The 24,306-nt window shown below is 39.0% G+C and overlaps 1 protein-coding gene and 1 non-coding gene across 2 annotated transcripts in view; one reads left to right on the top strand and one right to left on the bottom strand.

Annotated features, from left to right (window-relative positions):
• Positions 1-24,306, bottom strand: part of LOC149895687 (uncharacterized) — a 103,870-nt gene that overhangs the window by 27,538 nt on the left and 52,026 nt on the right. Inside the window, exons 13-21 of the mRNA XM_090118654.1 lie at positions 16,546-16,668; positions 12,375-12,508; positions 10,033-10,191; positions 9,240-9,326; positions 8,527-8,650; positions 8,167-8,230; positions 3,778-3,917; positions 2,302-2,445; positions 177-356 (exon numbers count right to left, since the gene is read on the bottom strand). Of these exons, the coding sequence (XP_089974780.1) occupies positions 177-356; positions 2,302-2,445; positions 3,778-3,917; positions 8,167-8,230; positions 8,527-8,650; positions 9,240-9,326; positions 10,033-10,191; positions 12,375-12,508; positions 16,546-16,668 (1,155 nt within the window). The remainder of the gene's footprint in view (positions 1-176; positions 357-2,301; positions 2,446-3,777; positions 3,918-8,166; positions 8,231-8,526; positions 8,651-9,239; positions 9,327-10,032; positions 10,192-12,374; positions 12,509-16,545; positions 16,669-24,306) is intronic.
• TRNAV-UAC (transfer RNA valine (anticodon UAC)) lies at positions 1,327-1,399 on the top strand. Its single transcript has one exon. It is a non-coding gene; the product is annotated as a tRNA-Val (tRNA).

Genomic DNA, 24,306 nt, shown 5'->3' with positions numbered 1-24,306 from the left:
GTTTACACTGTAACCATGACAACGCGCACGCGCCTCACTATACCACGACGACTAAGTGCGGAGCGAAGCTCCGCATATTACCATGGCAACCGCTGTCTGTTTACACGGTTACCATAGCAACGCGCACACACTTCGCTAGTTCTGTCTGTTTACACGGTAACCATAGCAACACGCACCTCGCTGTGCCCCGCCCACGCCGCAGCTCTCAACACGCTCCACCCCTCCCCGTCCGCTGCGGCCGCACACGCGCCGGCACGCAGCAATAACGCGGCGCACGCAGCTCGCCCGCTGCGGGCCGCCGCGTGCAGTGCGGTGCTGCCTGAGCTGTCGCGCGTTTCGACTAGCTGCGGACAGCGCTGGAAAAAAACAGTATATTTATTTATTTATTTTATTTAACCATTTATTGTACCACACCATTTAATATTACAATGTACAGTTTATATATTTGTATGGATGCAAGATAAAGTACAAAAAGGTGACCTTATCGCTAAAAAGCGATTTCTTCCAGGCTAAGGCTAACTAGTTATATATAGTACTAGGTTTCCGCCCGCGGCTTCGCCCGCGCAGTCAAAGAAAAACCCGCATAGTTAGCGTTCCCGTGGGATTTCCGGGATTGCGTCATTTTCCCGGGATAAAAAGTAGTATATGTCCTTTCTCGGGTATCAAAATATTTCCATGCCAAATTTCATGAAAATTGGTTCAGTAGTTTAGGCGTGATTGAGTAACAGACAGACAGACAGAGTTACTTTCGCATTTATAATATTAGTATGGATTAGTTCGAAATTTGGACCATCAGAAGTCACATAAGGAAATACAATCTGATGTCACAACTTGTAAAAGAGACGGCTTAAACTATATTTAAATCTATTAACGGTAAAAGCAACTGCTCTAAAGTCGAAAAAGAAGGCTACTAAGATGTGACATAGCTCTTACTGGATTCCATTCTTTATGTGATAAAAATTATTAGTTGAAGTTTTAATATTCGGCCTGTCCATTCGTATCCTGACCAACTGAAGGGAAATTATTTTTTTTAAACCAGCTTTAAAAAAACTATTTTTGCTATACACATGTTCAAACCAATCGGAGTCATAAATAACACCACAAAGAAAACATTATAAAAAAAAACAAATGTACCCACAAAAAAACTATCGAATAAATTTCACTGGCTGCCAATTTTTTTTACTGTACAAATAATTATCCAAAGTCAAAACACAGTACATTATAATCACAACATGACCTACATCTCAATTCAACACACGCTAAAATAACTTTCACTTTGTAAGTGAAATTCTAATACATTCACAAATTTCGATAGTCTACACAACGGGTTCCGTGGTGTAGTGGTTATCACATCTGCTTTACACGCAGAAGGCCGCCAGTTCGATCCTGGCCGGAATCATAATTTTTAATCTTTCAATATAATTCTGTAATATTAAATGAATTTTGAAATAGCGTACATTTTTTAATTAATGAAATAGCATACATTTTTTTTTTTCATATATTTCTGTATTATTTCCTATAACAATAATAATAATTAACGTAGTCGCATCTTTCTATAGTCTTACATTAACATTGAAAGTGTTTACGTTCTATTCTAGAAGTGAAATTTACATTCTAAATACGAGTAAAGAAGTAAGCACACACTTGTCAGAAAATTTACAGTCGACTTAAACAAGGCATTAATTTTATTTATTTATTTATTAATAGCTGCTCTGCGCGGTTTCACTCCCGTGGCTCCACTCCTGTTGGTCGTAGCGTGATGATATATAGCCTACTAGATTTCCGCCCGCGGCTTCGCCCGCGTTTTCAAAGGAAAACCCGCATAGTTCCCGTTCCCGTGGGATTTTCGGGATAAAACCTATCCTATGTGTTAATCCAAGTTACCCTCTATATGTGTGCTAAATTTCATTGTAATCGGTTCAGTAGTTTTTACGTGAAAGAGTAACAAACATCCATACATCCATACATCCATACATCCATACAAACTTTCGCCTTTATAATAGTATTAAGATTAAGATATTGCTCGTGGATAATGTAGCTTTCGAATGGTGAAAGAATTTTTAAAATCGGTCCAGTAGTTTATGAGCCTATTCATTACAATCAAACAAACAAACAAACAAAGTTTTCCTCTTTATAATATTAGTGTAGATATTATCAATATCATCATTATAATTTTATGCAAATTTAAATTCAAACCTATAGTAAACTACGAATTTATTCATCATCCATGCTTCCCAACTTAAACAACGCTATAACATACAATCCTTGTCATCATCATCATCATCACCATCACCACCTCACCTTCAACAAAGCCGCCAACGCCTCTTCATCACCCCGACTCGCCAGCTCATGTATAGTGCTGGGGTCCATCACCAGCGCATCATCTTGCTCATCACCGGTCGCGTCGTTTATCTCTTCACTCTCCACTTGCTGGTCTGTAGACAGCTGTGGGAATTTACGAATCATAACAAAATCGAATCATCATTTGTTTACCAGAATGTATGTTTTACAGTTAATCCATACTAATATTATAAATGCGAAAGTAACTCTGTCTGTCTGTCTGTTACTCAATCACGCCTTAACTACTGAACCAATTTGCATAAAATTTGGTATAGAGATATTTTGATACCCAAGAAAGGACATAGGATAGGTTTTATCCCGGAAATTCCACGGGAACGGGTTTTTCTTTGAAAACGCGGGCGAGTCCGCGGGCGGAAAGCTAGTCATCTATATATTACTAGCGGTCCGCCCCGGCTTCGCCCGTGGTACATATGAAAAATAGATGTTGGCCGATTCTCAGACTTACCCGACATGCACAGAAAATTTCATGAGAATCGGTCCACCCGTTTCGGAAGAGTATGCAGACTAACATTGTGACACGAGAATTTTATATATAAGATATAAAAAATTCCCGTGTCACAATGTTAGTTACCATACTCCTCCAAAACGGCTGGACCGATTCTCATGACATTTTCTGTGCATATCGGGTAAGTCTGAGAATCGGCCAACATCTATTTTTCATATGTACCACGGGCGAAGCCGGGGCGGACCGCTAGTATTATATAAAAATGAAAAACCCGGTTTCCTTGGTCACGGCATCACACGTGATCGATAATTATTTTTTTATAATATTCCTTGAAGTGCGAGGATGGTTCTTATGGAAAGAAAACATAAACATGTACCACGGTCGAAGCCGGGGCGGATCGCTAGTATACAATATAAAGCATCTTTAACGATCATCAACTATAAAATATTGCTATATTTTTTAGTTTGAGCAAATTATATAAATCAATCATTTATAAAAAAGAAAGAGCATGCGTGCCGGAAAATTTTACCCTCAACGCGTTTAAGTTTCACTTCTGACATATGTTTTTCATTTTTTTCCTATATCTTATTATTATATCCACTTTATCATTGTTATAATTAATGTAAAACTACTGTCACATTAATTGTCTTATTATTGGTATTCCTTTTTATTGGCGTACTAGTGGTCCGCCCCGGCTTCGCCCGTGGTACATATTTCGCAATAAAAGGTAGCCTATGTCCTTTCTCGGGTATCAAAATATCTCCATACCAAATTTCACGCAAATTGGTTCAGTAGTTTAGGCGTGATTGAGTAACAGACAGACAGACAGAGTTACTTTCGCATTTATAATATTAGTATGGATTGTTTTGTTAAAGTTAATTATAAATATTGTAATACAAATAGCTGTAAGGAATCTATGTATGTAAAAATAAATAAATAAATAAATAAATATCCCCCTTCACTTCACTTACCACATCAACATCTGGCTCCCTACTATCAGCTCGGCTCAGTTCAAGCAGGGCTCTCAACACGCGTCTATCTCGCGGCCAACGGGCGGTTTCTTCACCGCTCACTAATTCTGGCATTATGCTTTCAAGCGTGGATGGGTCAGCTGGAATGTGGAGTTTATTTATTTAAATACACATATAAAAACGTCTATACTATATTATAGGAACAACTACAATTTGTCAGATATGTAATTTAACTTTAAAATGTCCGAATATACATAATAAATCATTAAATAGAATCGTATGTTTAAAATTATTCATAACGCTGCCTATTATTACAACATTGCAATCCGCTATTCAAAAGAAAAAAAGTAATTTAACGGCTTGGGCGTACTATTAATACTATACACAAATTTTTTCTAGACACACATCCCTATCCCTATTAAAACGTCGTCAAAAACTATCCGAGTGGAAGCGGTTGTGTAAAACATTCATTACCAATACAGATTAATATTACAGAAACTATTCTTTATAAAAAACCTCGACTAATTTAATAGAAATATAAATCTCGAAAGAAAGGCATACATTTGTAACTAATCAAATTTGAAAAAGGCTTGTTTTTGCTATAAATTAATTTGATTGGCTTATTACATGAAATAGTAAGAATCTAGGAATAAACAGAAAACCTATTTATAGTTAAGAAATAAGAAAAACTTCTCACTTCTTAGCAACATAAATAATTGCTAAGTAAATACTTAAATAATATAATATGTCATGTACCTTTCACATAAAATAGCATTGTTTAATCCAATTAAAACAGCTTCACAATAAACAACTTCAACTTATATCCACACTTAATTATAAACTTCCACTAGAAAATAAAAATCCTTTATAACATCTACTAGTTTCAAATCACTTGAAAATATTTCAAAACGACATTCGTTCACATCACAAACAAAAACACCTATGGAAAACTACCACAAAATATACGTCCTTCCTCTATGACGATCTATAAACAACTAAAGCATGTATAAATTATATCATAATAGCTTTCCGCTCGCGGCTTCGCCCGCGTTTTCAAAGAAAAACCCGCATAGTTCCCGTTTCCGTGGGATTTCCGGAATAAAACCTATCCTATGTGTTAATCCAAGTTACCCTCTATATGTGTGCTTATAGTAGAGCCATTTTAATAGGCAACATTTGACAGTTCAACAAAATTCAACAACGTAACCTAGTAACGACGACATAGAATAACATGATATTTCGTTTTGTTAGAACTGCACATTTGCTTAACTTTTTTCAATTACGATTACATATTTATTATAATAATGACCGATATAAGTAATTTTAGGATTTGATTTTACTGATAAACCATTCTAAACATAATAAACAATTTCTGATTTAAAGAACTGACGTCGCTACAATTTTGTGTCAATAAACCTTTTTTCTTTTTAAATACCAGAGACGTTACTCTAAAAATCGAAATCAGACATCTAGAATCGAATGCATTGATTACTTGGGAATAAAAATTATCATAAATTATTGACATGTGTTTCAAGTTCGATTGACAAATGTTTCAAGTCCGTATCGATTAATTCACTTTAATCGATGTTTTTATGCAGGTTACCACCCTATGAAGATAAAATTGATAGACGTCAAATGTTGCCTATTAAATTGGCTCCACTATAATTTCATTGTAATCGGTTCAGTAGTATTTGCGTGAAAGAGTAAAACACACACACATCCTCACAAACTTTCGCATTTATAATATTAGTAGGATGACTAAATTTACCAACAACACACTATAATATTCCTTATCTCTATATAGATAAGAGTCATTTTACATTTCAAAGGAAGCGACTGATAAAATAATTAGTGGAAATCATGTAATCTGAATTAGTCCGAAATGAATAATTCTCTCAAAAATATAATGATGCATTAAAATATGCAAAAAATTATCAGATTTTTTGGAAAAATTTAATAGGTATGAATATTTCGAACTAAAGCAGAAAACTAAAGCAGTACTTTGTAGTATATGGATTAATCTATATTTAAATGATGACAGAATTTTATACTTACTGAATAGTTGTTTACTTCTTAATAATTTTAGATTCAGGAAAAATATATTTATAAAGTTTTGACTCTCAAATATTTGAAAAGTCGTAAATAAATTGAGAAAAACAATCTTAAATCCATAAATTTGCAGAAAATTAAACTGAGTGTACATTGATTTAGATATAAGAACAAGATTTTATCTTTTTAATCATAAGATACATTAAAATCTTATTTTAAAACATCACAAACATAATCAATCAATTCCTAATTCGTCAATTATTAAATTACTATAATCCACACACAGTAAAAAAACAATGTTTTGTTATAATATATCTTACTATTAGTATAGTAGCTATACAACACTAATTGTATGATTACATCTCATTAAGATGCTTAGTGAAACGAATATTGGAAGCTAATGCGTAATTAGATAAGTGTTAATTCATTTACTGTTTTGTTTTTCACTTAACCTCATAATTAATCTATTATTTAAGGCATACTCAAACTCAAACATTTATTTATTCAAATAGACTTCTTTTAGAAGCACTTTCGAATCGTCATTACATATTTTTAACATTTACCACCGATTCAGAAAGCAGTATCTATGGAGAAGAATCGGCAAGAAACTCCATAGCCATATCCATCTAATATTAAAATCACCTAAAAACGTGTAATAACTTGCTTATTCAAAAAGTTCTATTCAAATTAAGTTATTGTGACATATTTGGTCCTTCATTTAGTTTTTTGTATATAAAAACAATATTTTAAACAAAACTATGCCGCATTTATTGATAATTTGGAAAATCCAAAAGTGCACGCCTCATAATTTTTTTTTAATAAATATTTATTAATTATTATTTTTGTTTATTTAATAACAATTAAACCACATCGAATCAGACCCTGAAAAATGAAAGGGTTCTATTCCTGAGCATACTCAAGCGTAAGAGAAAAAAAAGACTCGATTAGTAAAGTATTTCGGTCGCTATCGTGTTAACAAGAAAAAGGATCCGCACATACAGACACACGGACGTCCAAGACAGAACTTTTTTAAACTGTTTTTTAACTAGTTTAAATAACAAAAATGACATCAAAAATATCATGAACGTTAAAAATAGTGTTTTTTCTTAATATGTGTGTGTATGTATTATCTTACAAGTGCAATGTATGATACATAAAGACATTTTAAGTTTGAAAAATCAGATGTTTTGCGCGAAGTGACAGTAGTACCCACCTCAACGCTTCGCTTATGAGGCGTGCAATAGGGTATAATTTCATAATAATTCCTGTATTTTAATCTATATCTTGCTTTCTATTGAGCTCTAGGAATATATTTTTGTTATAATACAAAAGGGACGAATCAAATAAGTAAATAAACCGCTTTAAAACATTCAATACTATCATCGATATTATCACTACATAGTATAAAACAAAGTCGCTTTCTCTGTCCCTATGTATGCTTAAATCTTTAAAACTACGCAACGGATTTTGATGCGGTTTTTTTAATAGATAGAGTGATTCAAGAAGAAGGTTTTAGTATATAGTTTATTATGTTTTAGACAAAGCGGGTGAAGCCGCGGGCGGAAAGCTAGTTCCTAATAAAGAATTAAATATCACATTTCTCATTATAAATAATATACGAAAATAAATAATTTAAAGCAATACATTAATATCATTAATTCACTCCCAATAAAATGAGGAATAAACAAATTACCCACACATTGGAATTTACTTAAAAAATATCATCAAACCACAAATATTTATAATTATAATTATTTCCAGATTTATAAGGAAAAGGGAATATTAATTCCACAAAACTTCCTAGTAAGGAAAATAGCAAAACAGATAAATAACAATAATTGTCCTGCATTATTGAAAATGATTTTGTTTGACATTTTAATAATACCGTTAAATATGATTTTTTTTTAAGAGAGAACATTATTTTTTTTAAACCTAAAATATTTAGATATTCGAAAACTGCTGAACCACTTCGGATGCAATTTGTATTTTCGAAATAATATGTACGAAGCGAAAATTAAATATATTGTAATAATTTCACTAACAAACTATAAATAACATGACTCACAATCACCTATTAAAAATCTTCGAGCGATGTTGATACATTCATTGAAATTAGCAACTTATTTCGTGGCAGTAATATTCAAAGTCCATCATAAGAAAACTCTGCCCAATAGACGTGTAGGCAGAGTTTTGCTTGCGACATTTTTAAGTGTGAATTGTAACGTCATTGTGTTGTGTGAGTTGTGATTGTGAGTCCAATTGTTTATTGTACTTCAACGCATATCTTATTTATTTTATTTTATTTTATTTTTACTATAAAAAAAGATTGAATAAACCTACCTGATGCTGACTCCTTGCTTTCTGATTCTGGATCGCCATCTTTTTCTTCAGTTTTCGAATCGTTCTGAAATTTAATTTTATGTAATAAACAAAATGGATTTGTACGCAACGGTAAGTAATGTTGGTATCAAAAATAAACTAAACACTACACAATATTTAACATAGTCTATCAGTTCTATTGAATTGTTTTTGTCCTGATAAATTCAAAACTACTGTACCAATTTTCAATACATTTTCACCATCAGAAAGCTTAGTTCTCTGGGAAGGTATATTATTATTTATTAGCATATAATTTAACAAGTTTGCCACCACACAGGCAAAACCGCGGGTAAATAGTAAATGTTACGTAAGATATCTTACTTGCGTGTCACACTCAAGGCGTCTAGCTATATCCGTCTCTCTCTTCAACGCCGCTTCTACGTCACATCCGGAGTCCAAAACCCATAGGAGTATAAGCGTGTGAAGGTTTAAAACTTCATCGTCGCTGAAATAATTATAAATAATTGTTGAATGTTTAGTTAAAATTATACTATGTACTATACTTATCTCCATATTACGAATCGATACCAAGTTCCCACGACACTACGATCATATAGATCACTCATAAGTGATAAGGCCGACAATTATTATCAAGAAATTACTATTATAAATTTGTACTCTGTCTTTTTTGAATGTCCCATGTCCACTAGCGGGGTAAGGGGTAGATGCATCTGTTTCATTGATCGATTTTCTTTTAGGGACAAGTAGGTGATCAGCCTTTTGTGTCCTACCAGACCAAGACGTATTTTTTTTCTTCGTCTCCACCGGAAATCGAACCCAGTACCCCTCGGTGCTACGCTCACGCGTCAACCGCTGTACCAAGGAGGCGGTCAACAACTACATGAAAGTGTTAAATAAATAAATAATTAATTACGAACACGTGACTTATTGTCTCAACTGTTTTCAGTACTTTTAATACTTGTATTGTTGGCGGATTATGTTTTTAATGAGATTTTTTTTTCATCGGGTTAATCCAGAACATGCAAAGTTAATAAAAACGTGAAATAAACTACAATGATACAAATTCAACTCACGTATTTTTATTTTTCTTCTGCGATGACAAATGCTGTTCGAGGTACGTCATGTGATACACGTAATGGTGAATTTCAAGCGGGCTGAGTCTGAAATTTATTACATATTTGGATGTTATCAAACAGAAGTTTCCAATATTTGCTAAAACATTAAGTTTTCTAAATTTCATATATTTACATTGGCACACTTAAAAATTGCATTCCGAATCAGTGCTAAAAATTACATGAAATCTATATCAATAACAAAATTGACTTTGACTATATCATAAATAAACATTACGAAAAGCAATGGTCCAAGTAGTGAACCCTGCGGCACACCAGGTGACATTTTAAAGAAAGAAGTATACCCACCATCTACTCTGTCTGTATTCTGTTTGATTTAAATTATGAAAACCTCGTCGGCAAAAAGCCAGTGATACTCTGATGGCTACAATTTTCTAATAAGGAAGTTGTGGTCAATCTGATCAAAAGCGCTATTGAAATCTTTAAGTCTCTTTGAGAGCTTGGATCGATCACATTTAAAAGATCGGCTTCTCCTTTGTTCAAATGTTTTGCTACAACCCATACAGGGTTGAGTTTAATGGTTATTAAAAAATAGCAAATCAAAGGAAATTAATATTTTTTTGTTTATTTCGTTATTTATACCATTACCAGTAGCGTGTAGTACATCACGAGCGCGGCATAAAGAGACACTTACCATCATCAAATCGGTATCATCTGAGTTTTGTCAGCGAGCCAGACATCCCTTCCACCTAGCTATCACCCCCCCCCCTTTCTTGCCCTCCCCCCCACTCACCCCCTAGCCAGCAGCGTGTAGCACATGGCGAGCGCCGCGTGCCCGTCGGGCGCGCTGCACAAGTAGCGACGCGTGCAATGCTTCACATCTAGCAGCCACGCCGCGAACGAAGCGTGGAATACACGTAAGTGGCCGGTGCCACGCTCCATTACTAGTACACTGCATGAAATACATAGCTACATGAATAATTACACTCACTATTATGTACGCTACACAAAATAAATAGACTAGACTCATGATCGCTGTTGCGGCAGTAAGGCTCGTTTTTGCATTAACTGTGTTTTTGTGTTGAAATGAAACGTCTTTCCTCTATAGAATCGGTTTTATTGCTGATTGAAGCACACATAATGTAATAAGTGACTTAATCGTCGACGTAATGTGAAAATCTGTGTGAAAATCTCTGTGTGAAAATCTGTGTTTAAATCTCGGTGTGAAAATCTCTGTGTGAAAATCTCTGTATGAAAACCTCTGTGTGAAAATCTCTGTGTGTAAATCTCTGTGTGAAAATCTCCGTGTGAAAATCTCTGTGAAAATCACCGTGGTAAAATCTCTATGTGAAAATCTCCGTGTGAAAATCTGTATGAAAATCTCTGCGTGAAAATATCTGTGAAAATCTCCGTGTGACAATCTCCGTTTGAAAATCTCTGTGTGAAAATCTATGTGTTTAAATCCCGGTGTGAAAATCTCTGTGTGAAAATCTCTGTGTGAAAATCTCGGTGTGAAAATCTCGGTTTGAAAATCTCGGTTTGAAAATCTCCGTGTGAAAATCTCTGTGTGAAAATCTCTGTGTGAAAATCTCTGTGTGAAAATCTCTGTGTGAAAATCTCTGTGTAAAAATCTCTGTGTGAAAATCTCTGTGTGAAAATCTGTGTGAAAATGACTGTGTGAAAATGACTGTGTGAAAATCTCTGTGTGAAAATCTCTATGTGAAAATCTCTGTGTGAAAATCTCTGTGTGAAAATCTCTGTGTGAAAATCTCTGTGTGAAAATCTGTGTGAAAATCTCTGTGTGAAAATCTCTGTGTGAAAATCTCTGTGTGAAAATCTCTGTGTGAAAATCTCTGTGTGAAAATCTCTGTGTGAAAATCTCTGTGTGAAAATCTGTGCCTGTCGCTCGCGACTGCGCTCGCAACAGGCACAGATTTTCAATAAGTGACATTTGGCTTACAGTTGTGCGTAGCAGAGAGTTATATTACGTGATGGTCATATTTTACTAAACTATATGCTTATTTATAATGTCCAAACTCAAGTAGGTACGGTCAGCCAAGAAAGTGGTGTACCAGTTTTGATTTAATTTCCCGGTCATCGAAAATTACAACAAGGTTCGTTATAAAAAGATATTACTGAAAGAGACAACATTATCATGACGTAAACCTATGTATTTAGTATTCATACGTCATATGTCACATATAAGTACATGACATTTTAACATTTACATGTTTTTTTCTGTTGGAAACTCTATTCTCGAAGTTGTTGACGAATACGTTTACCTGGGACAAACCGTCCAATTAGGTAAGTCCAACTTCGGGAAAGAGGTCAATCGTCGAATCCGACTCGGCTGGGCAGCGTTCGGGAAACTACGCAACATCTTTTCGTCCAAAATCCCTCAGTGCCTGAAGACGAAAGTCTTCGAGCAGTGTGTGTTACCGGTGTTGACTTATGGATCCGAGACGTGGTCGCTAACCGCGGGCATGGTGCAAAAGCTTCGCGTCGCTCAACGAGCTATGGAACGTTAGTAAGTTGAAGTGGCGCTGGGCTGGGCATATAGCCCGCAGAACCGATGGCCGTTGGGGCAAAAAGGTTCTTGAGTGGCGACCACGTACAGGACGTCGCAGTGTGGGACGGCCTACAACGCGATGGACAGACGACCTGATCAAAGTGGCGGGGAGCCGCTGGATTCAGGCCGCTGGTGATCGGTCGTTTTGGAAATCTTTGGGGGAGGCCTATGTCCTGCAGTGGACGTCCTGAAAGGCTGGAAATGATGATGAAATGATGATTCCATTCGAAGATCTAACGATAGTAAATGTTACCATACTGAATTGGCCTATCTTTCACCTTAGCAAACAAAAAAAAATCAAGCATCTAGCACAATAATTGACGTCACCATGAGTGAAAATATCATCGTACTCGGCGATAGGTGAAAAATTGAAAAAAACGTCATAACTCCGAAAATACGAAAAATCGCATAACATACTTGGGGGTGATTCGGATAGCCCTCTAGGTCCTCTACCTCCCAGCTTACGTTCATCACTACTTTTTGGGACACCCTGTATATCATCACGCTAAGACCAACAGGAGCGGAGCAATGCAGGTAAAACCGCGGGGCACAGCTAGTTTACTTACCGTCTGAGCAAATGCAGCCGCCTATTAAAGTCCTCTCTTGTGACACTGTACTCTTTTGTCAAGAGACATTTATATAGCATCTCTTCTGTGACGCCGCACCGTGCTGCTAAAAGCACGTCCAGGAGAAGACGCACCTGTAAGAGACAGAAAGAATAAGAGATAGAGTTAGAAAGAGAGAGAGATATTTAGATAAATACTAGATTTCCGCCCGCGGCTTCGCCCGCGTTTTCAAAGGAAAACCCGCATAGTTCCCGTTCCCGTGGGATTTCCGGGATAAAACCTATCCTATGTGTTATTCTGATGTATAAGCTATATTGTGGTAAAGTATCATTCAAATCCATTCAGTAGTTTTTACGTGAAAGAGTAACAAACATCCATACATCCATACATCCATACTTACAAACTTTTGCCTTTATAATAGTAGCAGGATAGTACACACTGTTAATATGGTCTCTTTTGTATTTGCTTAATTTTTTAACGAGATAGAAAAAAAAGAGATTGAGTTTTCTTATGACTTAGGGTATTATTATTATTATAATATATAAAGCTACACTACCACTGACTGACTGATTGACATCGGGTTTCTCGGAAACTACGGGGAAAGTTGGGGGGATTTCGACGTGGACGTGTAGAGGTGCTCCCAGTGACCACCGGAAAAATATTGACATCTCCAACACCCTGGACAAGAGAGTGGACCCCTGGAGGTGCGCAAAAACGGTGGTACCTGGAGGGGGGGTGTCTGAACAAAAAATGCTCGGAACTGGTGGCGATTACCAGGGGTGGTGGAAAAATGGGGATTTTCGCGAAAACAAGATGGCCGCCGTACTTTGCCAAAATCGCCGTTTATGAATCCTTACGTCTCAAATTTGGCACACGTGCTCTGTTCGAGCCGGCGAATCGATCGGTGCCCCGTTCGAGTGGCTCCGGGCCCCCGTTTCCAACTTCCATACAACGTAAAATCCAACGGCCCGCGGAAACGGTGCGAGTTGGGTGGGGGGTCCCGGAACTAAAAATGATCACCACCCTGGGACGCTACCAGGGAGCCATAGTGGGTCGCTCGATTTTGGAATTTTTCCATTTTTGGCGCAAACATAAAAACGTAAATTTAGACGAGGTGGCGCAACGGAGAAATACACCAATGATGCATTCGTACTCGCCCAGCTCCCAGGATATCCAGAAAAATACGAAATCTTAAACTTTCCCTCATCTCTCGAAGACGGTCAACGGCCCGCGCAAACGGTAGCAGCTACATCTGGGGTGCTCAAACTAAAGTTGGAGTAGACCTCGAGCAATTACCACAGATAGTGAAAAAAATTCAAAATGGCGGAAAAAATGGCCGCCGCCATACAAATGCTAAAACGGCCATCGCTGGTCCGATCGCGCTGAAACTTGGCACAGGGGCTTTAATCGAGCCTCACATTACGTTGGCATACTCATCATCGAGTTTCCATAGCTGGTTTCCGAGTTTCATACAACGCGAAATTCGACGGCTCTCCGAAACGGCGCCAGATAGGTGGGGGGTGTAGAACTAAAAAATGATCAGGAAGATGGGGCGCTACCAGGGCAATGGAGAAATTTCAAATTGGACGCAATTTTTTTTTCAAAAATGGCCAATTTTTCAAAGCAAGATGGTGGCGCCGGTTACTTTACGATCGGTCTGAAAATTGACTTCTATGCTCTAATCGGCCAGATTTACAAAACTACATACTCAGAATTTCTTTCCGACCCCCGGTTTCCATTTTCCATACATCACGAAATTCAATGGTTCTCTGAATCGGTGACAGGTAGGTCGGGGTCGCCGAAGTAAAAAATGCTTCAAAACTTGGTCCGCTTCCAGGCATATAAAATTTTTTGTTAAAAAGCGAAATTTTTTTTTCGAAAATTTTGTATGGAAATTTTCATAGTAGGAAGGGTAATTGAATAGCAACGGCAAAAGACGGCGCCGCGGGCTGCTTGCTGCCCGCGCACCGCGCAACCTCGAAGGTCGACAGCCTCCCGGAGTAGAAAATATTTATTAACTTTTGAACTACCGCACGAGCCAAGCGAGCGAAGCGAGCGAATCACGGCAGCGGCTGGCGTAAATATTCAAATTGGTAGCGAGGAGCGAAGCGACGAGCGAGTTAGGTTAACTTTTGAACTACCGCACTAGCCAAGCGAGCGAAGCGAGCCAGTCACGTCAGCGGCCGGCGTAAATATTCAAAGAAGTAGCGAGGAGCGAAGCGACGAGCGAGTTAGGTTAACTTTTGAACTACCGCACTAGCCAAGCGAGCGAAGCGAGCAATTCACGTCAGCGGCCGGCGTAAATATTCAAATAGGTAGCGAGGAGCGAAGCGACGAGCGTGTTAAGTAAACTCTTGAACAGAAGCGACTTTAGAGCGATTCCCAGTCAAACAAAAAAACTACGTAGGTTAAAAACTATTAAGACTACATTAAAAAAACCGACTTCAAAAACGGAAAAGTAGGTTCTTATTTTTAGTGCCGAAAGCATACTGAATTTGATTTTAAACGAAGCTACTAATGAAGTTTTCAATACGTAATACACATCTTCACACATTTATTGAGTGAATGAGATGATTTATAAGCGTAGGACTTACACCAAGAGTAGTGTAGTTTTTATATCGAAAATAGCCAATGTTGCGAATAATGTAATTGAATTGCAAGTAGGTAGTTCTTGTATCGAAATAATCGTAGTTCTTGTATCAAAAAATAGCGTAGTTTAATAAGTGCTTAGTGCTTGGCACCGACTTCAAACCTATATAGTGAATAACACAACTAAATAATATTATGTAGTAATTAATTATTTTTTACTTTTCCGTTTTTGAAGTCGGTTTTTCTAAAGTAGTTATTTTTATAGTGTAACGATATCTTATTCGATACACCCTTTGACTGTAGTCCTATGGCCTTGCATTTAGATATTTTTAGTGCCGAAAGCATAATGAAATTGATTCTGAACGACGCTACTAAAAAGACTTGAAGATTTCAATATGTTTTATACATCTTCACACATTTATTGTCTTGAACAGTTTATTATGAAAAGTCACCGCTATTGATAAGACACCTCAAATAAATGAAATTCGGGATCACGTTTCAAAAATTTAACCAATATTTGAATAAGTAATTTATAAGCAGTTTCGACTGACTGTAGAATCGCTGTTAGCAGATGTAACAAATGGACAGGAAATTCGAATGCATTTTCAAATGACTGAAGATTTCTGCCCTTGGATGAGCCGCGAGCTGCTTGCAGCTCGCGCACCACGCACCCTCGAAGGTGGACAGCCTCCCGGAATAGAAAATATTTGAATAGGAAATTTATAAACACTTCCTATTGACTGTGGAATCGCTGTTAGCAGATAATAACAAATTGACGGGGAATTTTAATGCATTTTCAAATGACTGAAGATTTCTGCCCTGGGATGCTTCCGCACCACGCTCCCTCGAAGGTGGATGGTGGAAAGCCTCCCGGAGTGGAAAATACTTGAATGGGGAATTTATAAGCATTACCGACTGACTGTAGATTTGCTGTTAGCAGATGTAACAAATGGACAGAAAATTCGAATGCATTTTCAAATGACTGCCCTATTGCTTCAACCCAGGGGCAAAAGGGCTCGCGGGCTGCTTGCAGCCCGCGCACAACGCACCAGCTAGTATATATATACGGTTGGAATTAATGATTGTCGAACATAGAAATTGTAACTGTTAACGTTCACGGAATAAAATATTTGAATTTTAGTTCTTGTCGAGACAGAAATAAAAAGAATTTTTGGATTGAGATCTAAAATGACGTCAGCAGACACTTGTAAAGATCCTATTAAAATTTAAAATGTCTTATAAATCAATGTGAAAAAATTAAATGTAATTTAAATATTGTATATTAACACCTTTATCCTTCCTACTAATATTATAAATGCGAAAGTTTGTGAGGATGTGTGTGTGTTTGTTACTCTTTCACTCTAATACTACTCAACTGATTACAATGAAATTTAGCACACCTATAGAAGGTAACTTGAATTAACACATAGGATAGGTTTTATCCCGGAAATCCTACGGGAACGGGAACTATTCGGGTTTTCCTTTGAAAAAGCGGGCGAAGCCGCGGGCGCAAATCAAGTATGACCATATAAGAGCAAATAAACAGATTTGATATGATTAGATCAAATAAAAACCCCCTCACCTTAGTAAACCTCCTCCCATGGAACAATCTCTGCGCCAACCAGAGATACAGTCCGTTTAGAGTGCCGGGTATTTCGCGTATCTCCCTTAGCGCTATGAAACCGTCCGCTACGCCATCTAACACCTGGGTGGGCAAAGTTATTATATTAAATACATAAAATGCTTAAATTATGGTGGTTATACAGGTGCTTAAACAGGTCAGGGAGCTTAAACCGGTGCTTAAACAGGTCAGGGTGCTTTAACAGGTGCTTAAACAGGTCAGGGAGCTTTTACAGCTGCTTTTACCGGTCAGGGAGCTGCAACAGGTGCTTTTACTGGTCAAGAAGCTGTAACAGATATTTTATCAGGTCAGGGAGATTAAACAGGTAGTTTTACAGGTCAAGGAGCTTTTACATGTGCTTTTACAGGTCAGGGAGCTTTTATATGTGCTTTTACTAGTCAGGTAGCTGTTACAGGTGCTTTTACAGTTCAGGAAGCTGTAACAGATATTTTATCAGGTCAGGGAGATTAAACAGGTGCTTTTACAGGTCAGGGAGCTTTTACATGTGCTTTTACAGGTCAGGGAGCTTTTACATGTGCTTTTACAGGTCAGGAAGCTGTTACAGGTGCTTTTACTGGTCAAGAAGCTGTAACAGATATTTAATCAGGTCAGGGAGATTAAACAGGTGCTTTTACAGGTCAGGGAGCTTTTACAGGTGCTTTTACCGGTCAGGGAGCTGTTACAGGTGCTTTTACACGTCAGGGAGCTATAACAGGTGCTTTTACAGGTCAGGGAGCTGTAACAGGTGCTCAAATAGGTCAGAAAGCTTTTACAGGTGCTCTTACAAATCAGGAAGCTGTAACAGGTGCTTATACAGGTCAGGAAGCTGTTACAGGTGCTTTTACAGGTCAGGAAGCTGTAACAGATATTTTATCAGGTCAGGGAGATTAAACAGGTGCTTTTACAGGTCAGGGAGCTTTTACATGTGCTTTTACAGGTCAGGGAGCTGTAACATGTGCTTTTACAGAGCAAGGAGCTGTAACAGGTGCTTATACAGGTCAGGGAGCTTTTACATGTGCTTTTACAGGTCAGGAAGCTGTAACAGATATTTAATCAGGTCAGGGAGATTAAACAGGTGCTTTTACAGGTCAGGGAGCTGTAACATGTGCTTTTACAGAGCAAGGAGCTGTAACAGGTGCTTATACAGGTCAGGGAGCTGTTACAGGTGCTTCTACAGGTCAGGAAGCTGTAACAGATATTTTATCAGGTCAGGGAGATTAAACAGGTGCTTTTACAGGTCAGGGAGCTTTGACATGTGCTTTCACAGGTTAGGTAGCTGTAACATGTGCTTTTACAGATCAAGGAGCTGTAACAGGTGCTTCTACAGGTAAGGGAGCTTTTACATGTGCTTTTACAGGTCAGGGAGCTGTAACATGTGCTTTAACAGAGCAAGGAGCTGTAACAGGTGCTTATACAGGTCAGGGAGCTTTTACATGTGCTTTTACAGGTCAGGAAGCTGTAACAGATATTTAATCAGGTCAGGGAGATTAAACAGGTGCTTTTACAGGTCAGGGAGCTTTTACATGTGCTTTTACAGGTCAGGGAGCTTTTACATGTGCTTTTACTGGTCAGGTAGCTGTTACAGGTGCTTTTACAGGTCAGGAAGCTGTAACAGATATTTTATCAGGTCAGGGAGATTAAACAGGTGCTTTTACAGGTCAGGGAGCTTTTACATGTGCTTTTACAGGTCAGGGAGCTTTTACATGTGCTTTTACTGGTCAGGTAGCTGTTACAGGTGCTTTTACAGGTCAGGAAGCTGTAACAGATATTTTATCAGGTCAGGGAGATTAAACAGGTGCTTTTACAGGTCAGGGAGCTTTTACATGTGCTTTCACAGGTAAGGTAGCTGTAACATGTGCTTTTACAGATCAAGGAGCTGTAACAGGTGCTTCTACAGGTAAGGGAGCTTTTACATGTGCTTTTACAGGTCAGGGAGCTGTAACATGTGCTTTTACTGGTCAAGAAGCTGTAACAGATATTTAATCAGGTCAGGGAGCTGTTACAGGTGCTTTTACACGTCAGGGAGCTATAACAGGTGCTTTTACAGGTCAGGGAGCTGTAACAGGTGCTCAAATAGGTCAGAAAGCTTTTACAGGTGCTTTTACAAATCAGGGAGCTGTAACAGGTGCTTATACAGGTCAGGAAGCTGTTACAGGTGCTATTACAGGTCAGGAAGCTGTAACAGATATTTTATCAGGTCAAGGAGATTAAACAGGTGCTTTTACAGGTCAGGGAGCTTTTACATGTGCTTTTACAGGTCAGGGAGCTGTAACATGTGCTTTTACAGAGCAAGGAGCTGTAACAGGTGCTTATACAGGTCAGGGAGCTTTTACATGTGCTTTTACAGGTCAGGAAGCTGTAACAGATATTTAATCAGGTCAGGGAGATTAAACAGGTGCTTTTACAGGTCAGGGAGCTGTAACATGTGCTTTTACAGAGCAAGGAGCTGTAACAGGTGCTTATACAGGTCAGGGAGCTTTTACATGTGCTTTTACTGGTCAGGTAGCTGTTACAGGTGCTTTTACAGGTCAGGAAGCTGTAACAGATATTTTATCAGGTCAGGGAGATTAAACAGGTGCTTTTACAGGTCAGGGAGCTTTTACATGTGCTTTTACAGGTCAGGGAGCTTTTACATGTGCTTTTACTGGTCAGGTAGCTGTTACAGGTGCTTTTACAGGTCAGGAAGCTGTAACAGATATTTTATCAGGTCAGGGAGATTAAACATGTGCTTTCACAGGTCAGGTAGCTGTAACATGTGCTTTTACAGATCAAGGAGCTGTAACAGGTGCTTCTACAGGTAAGGGAGCTTTTACAGGTCAGGGAGCTGTAACATGTGCTTTTACAGAGCAAGGAGCTGTAACAGGTGCTTATAAAGGTCAGGGAGCTTTTACATGTGCTTTTACAGGTCAGGAAGCTGTAACAGATAATTAATCAGGTCAGGGAGATTAAACAGGTGCTTTTACAGGTCAGGGAGCTTTTACATGTGCTTTTACAGGTCAGGGAGCTTTTACATGTGCTTTTACTGGTCAGGTAGCTGTGACAGGTGCTTTTACAGGTCAGGAAGCTGTAACAGATATTTTATCAGGTCAGGGAGATTAAACAGGTGCTTTTACAGGTCAGGGAGCTTTTACAGGTGCTTCAACAGGTCAGGGAGCTTTTACATGTGATTTTACAGAGCAAGGAGCTGTAACAGGTGCTTATACAGGTCAGGGAGCTTTTACATGTGCTTTTACAGGTCAGGGAGCTTTAACATGTGCTTTTACAGGTCAGGAAGCTGTTACAGGTGCTTTTACTGGTCAATAAGCTGTAACAGATATTTTATCAGGTCAGGGAGATTAAACAGGTGCTTTTATAGGTCAGGGAGCTTTTACAGGTGCTTCAACAGGTCAGGGAGCTTTTACATGTGCTTTTACTGGTCAGGTAGCTGTTACAGGTGCTTTTACAGGTCAGGAAGCTGTGACAGATATTTTATCAGGTCAGGGAGATTAAACAGGTCCTTTTACAGGTCAGGGAGCTTTTACATGTGCTTTTACAGGTCAGGGAGCTTTTACAGGTGCTTTTACCGGTCAGGGAGCTGTTACAGGTGCTTTTACAGATCAGGGAGCTATAACAGGTGCTTTTACAGGTCAGGGAGCTGTAACAGGTGCTCAAATAGGTCAGAAAGCTTTTACAGGTGCTTTTACAAATCAGGGAGCTGTAACAGGTGCTTATACAGGTCAGGAAGCTGTTACAGGTGCTTTTACAGGTCAGGAAGCTGTAACAGATATTTTATCAGGTCAGGGAGATTAAACAGGTGCTTTTACAGGTCAGGGAGCTTTTACATGTGCCTTCACAGGTCAGGTAGCTGTAACATGTGCTTTTACAGATCAAGGAGCTGTAACAGGTGCTTCTACAGGTAAGGGAGCTTTTACATGTGCTTTTACAGGTCAGGGAGCTGTAACATGTGCTATTACAGAGCAAGGAGCTGTAACAGGTGCTTATAAAGGTCAGGGAGCTTTTACATGTGCTTTTACAGGTCAGGAAGCTGTAACAGATAATTAATCAGGTCAGGGAGATTAAACAGGTGTTTTTACAGGTCAGGGAGCTTTTACATGTGCTTTTACAGGTCAGGGAGCTTTTACATGTGCTTTTACTGGTCAGGTAGCTGTGACAGGTGCTTTTACAGGTCAGGAAGCTGTTACAGGTGCTTTTACAGGTCAGGAAGCTGTAACAGATATTTTATCAGGTCAGGGAGCTGTAACAGGTGCTTATACAGGTCAGGAAGCTGTTACAGGTGCTTTTACAGGTCAGGAAGCTGTAACAGATATTTTATCAGGTCAGGGAGATTAAACAGGTGCTTTTACAGGTCAGGGAGCTTTTACATGTGCCTTCACAGGTCAGGTAGCTGTAACATGTGCTTTTACAGATCAAGGAGCTGTAACAGGTGCTTCTACAGGTAAGGGAGCTTTTACATGTGCTTTTACAGGTCAGGGAGCTGTAACATGTGCTATTACAGAGCAAGGAGCTGTAACAGGTGCTTATAAAGGTCAGGGAGCTTTTACAGGTCAGGAAGCTGTAACAGATAATTAATCAGGTCAGGGAGATTAAACAGGTGCTTTTACAGGTCAGGGAGCTTTTACATGTGCTTTTACAGGTCAGGGAGCTTTTACATGTGCTTTTACTGGTCAGGTAGCTGTGACAGGTGCTTTTACAGGTCAGGAAGCTGTAACAGATATTTTATCAGGTCAGGGAGATTAAACAGGTGCTTTTACAGGTCAGGGAGCTTTTACAGGTGCTTCAACAGGTCAGGGAGCTTTTACATGTGATTTTACAGAGCAAGGAGCTGTAACAGGTGCTTTTACAGGTCAGGAAGCTGTAACAGATATTTTATCAGGTCAGGGAGATTAAACAGGTGCTTTTACAGTTCAGGGAGCTGTTACAGGTGCTTCAACAGGTCAGGGAGCTTTTACATGTGCTTTTACTGGTCAGGTAGCTGTTACAGGTGCTTTTACAGGTCAGGAAGCTGTAACAGATATTTTATCAGGTCAGGGAGATTAAACAGGTGCTTTTACAGGTCAGGGAGCTTTTACATGTGCTTTCACAGGTCAGGTAGCTGTAACATGTGCTTTTACAGATCAAGGAGCTGTAACAGGTGCTTCTACAGGTAAGGGAGCTTTTACATGTGCTTTTACAGGTCAGGGAGCTGTAACATGTGCTTTTACAGAGCAAGGAGCTGTAACAGGTGCTTATAAAGGTCAGGGAGCTTTTACATGTGCTTTTACAGGTCAGGAAGCTGTAACAGATAATTAATCAGGTCAGGGAGATTAAACAGGTGCTTTTACAGGTCAGGGAGCTTTTACATGTGCTTTTACTGGTCAGGTAGCTGTTACAGGTGCTTTTACAGGTCAGGAAGCTGTAACAGATATTTTATCAGGTCAGGGAGATAAAACAGGTGCTTTTACAGGTCAGGAAGCTGTTACAGGTGCTATTACAGGTCAGGAAGCTGTAACAGATATTTTATCAGGTCAAGGAGATTAAACAGGTGCTTTTACAGGTCAGGGAGCTTTTACATGTGCTTTTACAGGTCAGGGAGCTTTTACATGTGCTTTTACAGAGCAAGGAGCTGTAACAGGTGCTTATACAGGTCAGGGAGCTTTTACATGTGCTTTTACAGAGCAAGGAGCTGTAACAGGTGCTTTTACAGGTCAGGGAGCTGTAACAGGTGCTTTTACAGGTCAGGCAGCTTTTACATGTGCTTAAACAGGTCAGGGAGATTAAACAGGTGCTTTTACAGGTCAGGGAGCTGTAACAGGTGCTCAAATAGGTCAGAAAGCTTTTACAGGTGCTTTTACAAATCAGGGAGCTGTAACAGGTGCTTATACAGGTCAGGACGCTGTTACAGGTGCTATTACAGGTCAGGAAGCTGTAACAGATATTTAATCAGGTCAGGGAGATTAAACAGGTGCTTTTACAGGTCAGGGAGCTGTAACATGTGCTTTTACAGAGCAAGGAGCTGTAACAGGTGTTTATACAGGTCAGGGAGCTTTTACATGTGCTTTTACTGGTCAGGTAGCTGTTACAGGTGCTTTTATATTTTATCAGGTCAGGGAGATTAAACAGGTGCTTTTACAGGTCAGGGAGCTTTTACATGTGCTTTTACAGGTCAGGGAGCTTTTACATGTGCTTTTACTGGTCAGGTAGCTGTTACAGGTGCTTTTAAAGGTCAGGAAGCTGTAACAGATATTTTATCAGGTCAGGGAGATTAAACATGTGCTTTCACAGGTCAGGTAGCTGTAACATGTGCTTTTACAGATCAAGGAGCTGTAACAGGTGCTTCTACAGGTAAGGGAGCTTTTACATGTGCTTTTACAGGTCAGGGAGCTGTAACATGTGCTTTTACAGAGCAAGGAGCTGTAACAGGTGCTTATAAAGGTCAGGGAGCTTTTACATGTGCTTTTACAGGTCAGGAAGCTGTAACAGATAATTAATCAGGTCAGGGAGATTAAACAGGTGCTTTTACAGGTCAGGGAGATTAAACAGGTGCTTTTACAGGTCAGGGAGCTTTTACATGTGCTTTTACTGGTCAGGTAGCTGTTACAGGTGCTTTTACAGGTCAGGAAGCTGTAACAGATATTTTATCAGGTCAGGGAGATTAAACAGGTGCTTTTACAGGTCAGGGAGCTTTTACAGGTGCTTCAACAGGTCAGGGAGCTTTTACATGTGCTTTTACAGGTCAGGGAGCTTTTACAGGTGCTTTTACCGGTCAGAGAGCTGTTACAGGTGCTTTTACAGGTCAGGGAGCTATAACAGGTGCTTTTACAGGTCAGGGAGCTGTAACAGGTGCTTTTACAGGTCAGGCAGCTTTTACATGTGCTTTAACAGGTCAGGGAGATTAAACAGGTGCTTTTACAGGTCAGGGAGCTGTAACAGGTGCTCAAATAGGTCAGAAAGCTTTTACAGGTGCTTTTACAAATCAGGGAGCTGTAACAGGTGCTTATACAGGTCAGGAAGCTGTTACAGGTGATATTACAGGTCAGGAAGCTGTAACAGATATTTTATCAGGTCAGGGAGATTAAACAGGTGCTTTTACAGGTCAGGGAGCTGTAACATGTGCTTTTACAGAGCAAGGAGCTGTAACAGGTGCTTATACAGGTCAGGGAGCTTTTACATGTGCTTTTACAGGTCAGGAAGCTGTAACAGATATTTAATCAGGTCAGGGAGCTGAAACAGGTGCTTATACAGGTCAGGGAGCTTTTACATATGCTTTTACAGGTCAGGAAGCTGTTACAGGTGCTTTTACTGGTCAAGAAGCTGTAACAGATATTTTATCAGGTCAGGGAGATTAAACAGGTGCTTTTACAGGTCAGGGAGCTTTTACATGTGCTTTTACAGGTCAGGGAGCTGTTACAGGTGCTTTTACTGGTCAAGAAGCTGTAACAGATATTTTATCAGGTCAGGGAGATTAAACAGGTGCTTTTACAGGTCAGGGAGCTTTTACATGTGCTTTTACAGGTCAGGGAGCTTTTACATGTGCTTTTACTGGTCAGGTAGCTGATACAGGTGCTTTTACAGGTCAGGAAGCTGTAACAGATGGTTTATCAGGTCAGGGAGCTTTTACATGTGCTTTTACAAGTCAGGAAGCTGTTACAGGTGCTTTTACTGGTCAAGAAGCTGTAACAGATATTTTATCAGGTCAGGGAGATGAAACAGGTGCTTTTACAGGTCAGGGAGCTTTTACAGGTG

The sequence above is a fragment of the Colias eurytheme genome, chromosome 30 (assembly GCF_061535395.1).
Source record: "Colias eurytheme isolate Ceu_HAF_F1 chromosome 30, ilColEury1 Martin Lab GWU primary, whole genome shotgun sequence".
Lineage (NCBI taxonomy): Eukaryota > Metazoa > Arthropoda > Insecta > Lepidoptera > Pieridae > Colias > Colias eurytheme.
Note: the sequence above shows the minus strand (reverse complement) of the source record. Positions and strands in the feature narration are given on the sequence as shown.